This window comes from Gekko japonicus, unplaced genomic scaffold (genome assembly GCF_001447785.1).
Source record: "Gekko japonicus isolate JY-2015 unplaced genomic scaffold, Gekko_japonicus_V1.1 scaffold167, whole genome shotgun sequence".
In the NCBI taxonomy this organism is placed as follows: domain Eukaryota; kingdom Metazoa; phylum Chordata; class Lepidosauria; order Squamata; family Gekkonidae; genus Gekko; species Gekko japonicus.
This window is the reverse complement of record NW_015164670.1, coordinates 1,594,109-1,598,861: the sequence shown is the minus strand read 5'-3', so window position 1 is coordinate 1,598,861 and position 4,753 is coordinate 1,594,109. Positions and strand designations below refer to the sequence as shown.

Below are 4,753 nucleotides of genomic sequence, written 5' to 3'. Positions count from 1 at the left end.
ATCCAGGTGTGGTACGTCCCGTCCGCGTTGGGGACCACTCCCCCGTGGAAGGCATCCTGCCACCAGACCTCCCCGTCCTTCTTCCAGACGGCATCGATCTCCCTGGGGTAGAAGCCGTAGGCCCGGCAGACGAGGCGCTCCAGGCCGTCGTGGGCCACCCGGCGCCCCACCCGCACCACGGGAGGCTCTGGGGGGGCGACAGCAGCCATCGGCACGCGGTCCCTTTCTGGGGGCAGCAGTCCAGCAGGGGCCGAGGGGCTCCCCAGGGGCACCCGCTGCCATGTGGGCCTGTAACTACAGTGGGGCACCTTGGGGCCTGGCCCCCTGACTCACCGCCAAGGGCCCCCCCAGGCGCTCCCTTGGGGAGTGTGCGTGCAGGGGTGTGTGTGGGTGTGGGTGCCCCCCGACTTATTTAAAGGCCCCCCCAAATTAAAAATCCCTGGCTACGGGCCTGCAGTGCCAGGCCTCCCTCTGCAGCACGCCCAGGAGGGGAACGGCCAGCCACGAACCACGGGTCGGCTTTGAGAGCGGGCAGCACTGAGGAGACCACCACGAGCAGGTCTGTGAGTGGCCCAAGGGACCCAGCCCCCGCCGGCCTCCCTCTCCTGGCCATCCTTTGATGGGAAGGGTGTGTGTGTGTGTGGGAATGTCTCTGAAGTGCACGGCTCACCCATTTTTTTCTCAGCTCAGGAAGGAGGGCCCCCGAGCAACCTAACTGATGCAGCAGCCAAATCGCCCGCTCACAACTTTAATGCCAGCAGCTCACAAAATTGAATTTGTCTTCCTAAAAGCTCACAAGACTCCACAGCTTAGAGGGAGCATTGGTTGCGTGCTTGAATTTTGCAGTGTGTTTGAATCCATTCTTTCTTTAAAAAGTCCATCCAACTAGGAAGCCGGGGCGGATGCAAGAGGAAAGTTGCCGCTTAGCTTTGTCCCTGGTGTGTGAGTTCTCCATCTGAAGACTCTCTCCTCCTCGCCCCCCCCCCAAAAAAAACCTGGGGTGACAAACTAGAATGCTGTTTCTTTGCTCTTCCTGAGCTGCAGCCTGGGTGGAGAGAGAGCCCCAGGAGCTTCCACACACACACACACCCTGACATCAGTGTTCCCTCTAAGCTGAGTGAGTGTGAGGCAGCTCACAGTTTCTTAGCCTCTGGCTCACACGTTTTTGTCTCTGCTCAGGAAGGAGGGGGCTCCAGAGCAAACTAATCGATGCAGCAGCCAAATGGCTCGCCCACAACTTGCATGCCAGGAGCTCACAAAGTAGAATTTTTGCTCACAAGACTCCACAGCTGAGAGGGAGTGTTGGCCTTGTGCCTGTCAGGTCCCCCAGGAAAGGCCCTGCAGGGCATGGGGAGGGGGGAAGCCAACCCTCCCCTTCCCACAAAGAAGGTCTGTGCCAGCCCCACGGATGCACAGGCGCAGGGCTGGCCCCTTGCAGGTCCCCTGTTACTTTCCGTGGGGTGCGTGCGAGAGGCATGCCTTGTGCTCTGTGGGTCAGAGCTCTCCCTCCCGGAACCACGCACTGCCCCCGCCCCCTTCCCACCTCTCAACAGCTGCAGCCTCCTCGGCCTGTGGCCGTACCCTGCCTCAGGGGGGCCTTCTGCCCTCTTGCCAGTGACGGGGTTCCTGATTCCACTTCTGTCCTCTGCTTGGTCCCTAGGGGCGAGTGCGGACTGCGGGAGTATTCCGAAGTGAAGACGGTGACGATAAAGATCCCCCAGAAGAACTCGTAAGAAGAGAGGCGAAGAGGAGGAGGAGACCCAAGTGGCTGCGGCCCCGCCACCCTTGGGACTCCTTCGCGGGGACACCACGTGCACTCAGGAATTGTAAAGAGAATTTTTTAAAGAAAACCCTAGAATCGCAACCGGGCTCAGAGTTCAAGTCTGCCGCGGGTTCCCTGCAGTCCAGGCCGGTGGGAAACGTCTTCCTCCTTGCCCCAGCCTGGCCGGCTGCCCGGCCCTGATCCACGCACCACCCTTGCCTGAGGAGGAAGGCGGCTCTGGAAGGACCCGATCCACCGGGAGGGCTGCCGTTTACTCCGCAGGAGGACTTATGTGGTGGGGGTGGGTGGGGGCGCAGGCCCTGCTGTTCCCAAGAGAAACCTCAGCCTACAGCAGCGGGGAGGGGGGGAGAGGGATGATTTCCATTCATGTTCTAACAGGGACTCACAAGGCATAAAAGCATTTCTCTCTTTCCTTCTAAACTAAGTCCTCTTCGTTGCGTCAAAATGTGCAAAATCGGTACTTGGGCCGTGGTGCGGCCATGGCTTCTCTCTGCGGTTCGCGTTTCCAGAACTTTTATTGAATTTTTTTTGTTTTTTTGGCCCTCAAGTCAGTCTGACTCCTGGCAACCCCTAGTGGGGCTTGGAGGCCAGGGATGGTCAGAGGTGGTTTCCCACAGCCTGCCCCTGCGTCACATGATGACCAGTGCTCCCTCTAGGCTGAGTTGGTGTGAGCTAGCTCACAGTTCTTTAGCCTCCAGCTCACACATTATTGTCTCAGCTCCGGAAGGATGGGGCTCCAGAGCAAACCGATCGATGCAGCAGCCAAACCGCTCGCTCACAACTTTAAGGCCGGTAACTCGCAAAGTAGAATTTTTGCTCACAGGACTCCACAGCTTAGAGGGAGCCTTGGTCCTGACCAGTGTTCCCTCTAAGCTGAGTTAGTGTGAGCTAGCTCAGATGTTTTTAGCCTCTGGCTCACACACATTTTTGTCTCAGCTCCGGAAGGATGGCCCCAGAGCAGACTAATTGATGCAGGAGCCAAATCGCTCGCTCACAACTTTAATGCCAGCAGCTCACAAAGTAGGATTTTTGCTCACAGGACTCCACAGCTGAGAGGGAGCCTTGGTCACGACCCTGGTATTCCTTGGAGGTCTCCCATCCAAGGACTTGTCAGGGTCGGCCCTGCTTAGCTCCCGAGATCTTACGTGATCGGGCTGGCCTGGCCTATCCAGGTCAGGCATTTCCCGACCTTTAGATCTGCACCCATTCCTGGGCCACCTTCCTTCTCCCAAAGCGAGAGGTGAGCAGCCTTTGGAGTCTGCGCCCTACGAGCACCCTCTGTGTCCAGCGGCCTAGAGCTGACCCCCCTCCGCCACAACTGGGGCCTGGCTGGGAGAGAAACACTGTAGAATCCCACCGCCAGAATGGCACAAAGAGTGTTGCAGGCATTATGAAGAAGAAGAAGAGAAGAAGAAGAGACTGGATTTCTACCCCTTGGCCTTCACTACCCAAAGGAGTCTCAGAGGGGCTTACAAACTCCCTTCCCCTCCCCTCCCCACAACAGACACCCTGTGAGGTGGGTGGGGCTGAGAGAGCTCTGAGAGAAACGGCTCTTTTTCAAGAACAGCTCTTATCAGAACTACGGCTCGCCCAAGGTCATCCAGCCAGGCGCAAGTGGAGGAGGAGTGGGGGATCAAACCCGGTTCTCCCAGATCAGAGTCCGCACACTTAACCACTACTGCAGTTGCAAGTGGAGGAGTGGGGAATCAAACCCGGCTCTCCCCTCTACCCCTGTTCGCACAGCCAGCAGAAGGCAGCATTGACTTGCCACCCCAGCTGGCCCAAGACCATTTCGGGCCCTGCCTAGAGACCCCCCTTAGGCCAAATGGTACCTGTTCCTCCACCCAGCCTGCTAACTGACACCGGGCACAACCAATCAGGAAGCCCTCCTGCCCACAGCCAATGGAACACAGCAGCCTGTGTCAGGAGGTCTTCCCATGGGTTGCACCCCACGGATCGGCCCTGTCGGGGCTCTCCTTGTGCACAGAGCAGCGCCCCGACTCTTCCTCCGCGCCTTCCCTCATAGAACAGCCCCAGGTCACCCTTACTGGTGTCTCCATTTCCCTCCCAGGATCTCTTCGCGAAATGCAACCAGGCTGTTCCTTTGCAAGCAAAATGATTCTTGAGCTTTCCGCCACGTGAATGTCATGTATTCCTACTGTAGTGTTAATGCAGAGGGGTTGTTTTTTTTAAGAAAAGGAATGTGTTAAGAAATTAGTTTTCTTATTCTCTCCAATATTCATTTGGAAAGGAGACCTTTCTCTCTCTCTCTCTCTCTTTTGGTTGTGTACTTTTGCAGGAAACTGGTGCTAGCACGAAGCATTGACCCTGTGTGTTCCTCTGTGTCGTATGTGTGTCGTCTCTCTCTGTGTGTGTCGATCATATAAATCCCGGTAACAATGACAGTTGCCCTTCCGCCTCCTCCCCCACCACACCTTTGGCGTGCACCCATTGGTGGTGCGCTTCATCCTTTCAACAACAACAAAAGAAGTCGCCAAATGCATGCCACTGACTATCTTTTCAGTCTGGGAAGTTTGTCCTTACCATTTTAATCATGTATATAGCTATGAAATTAGTGGCCCCCCCAAAAATAAATCTGGAGTATTTTCTATGCAGCTTTCCATTAAAAACTTTCCAAGCTGAACGTCCGTAGTCCCTGGTGGTTATTGGGCTCTGGACGGCGCATGTCCGAACGGAGGCAAAGCGCTCGCAGTAGCCGTGTTTTCGTTTGCAAAATGAAAGAGAGAGGGAGCTGCTTTTTTATATATGTATTATTTCAGCTGTATTTTCCTTCTGTAAAAACCAACGAACCAAACCCCTCTGAATTGTGGATCCGGGTCAAGGGCAGGGCCTGCCCCCACCCACTGGGGCCCTCGACTCCAGCGTTCAGCGAGAGCCCGAAATCCTCGGCCTCAGCAGACTCCGGCTTCTCGGCAGGCGTCTTGGATCGAGAATTAAGAAGGGATGGTT

The 4,753-nt window shown here is 56.3% G+C and overlaps 1 protein-coding gene across 1 annotated transcript in view; it reads left to right on the top strand.

Moving 5' to 3' along the window:
• The window catches only part of ALDH1A2 (aldehyde dehydrogenase 1 family member A2), a 63,661-nt gene extending 61,697 nt beyond the window's left edge, over positions 1-1,964 (top strand). Inside the window, exons 11-12 of the mRNA XM_015409164.1 lie at positions 7-290; positions 1,554-1,964. Coding sequence (XP_015264650.1) covers positions 7-290; positions 1,554-1,733 — 464 coding nt within the window. The 3' untranslated portion in view covers positions 1,734-1,964. The remainder of the gene's footprint in view (positions 1-6; positions 291-1,553) is intronic.
• The last annotated feature ends 2,789 nt before the right edge of the window (positions 1,965-4,753 follow it).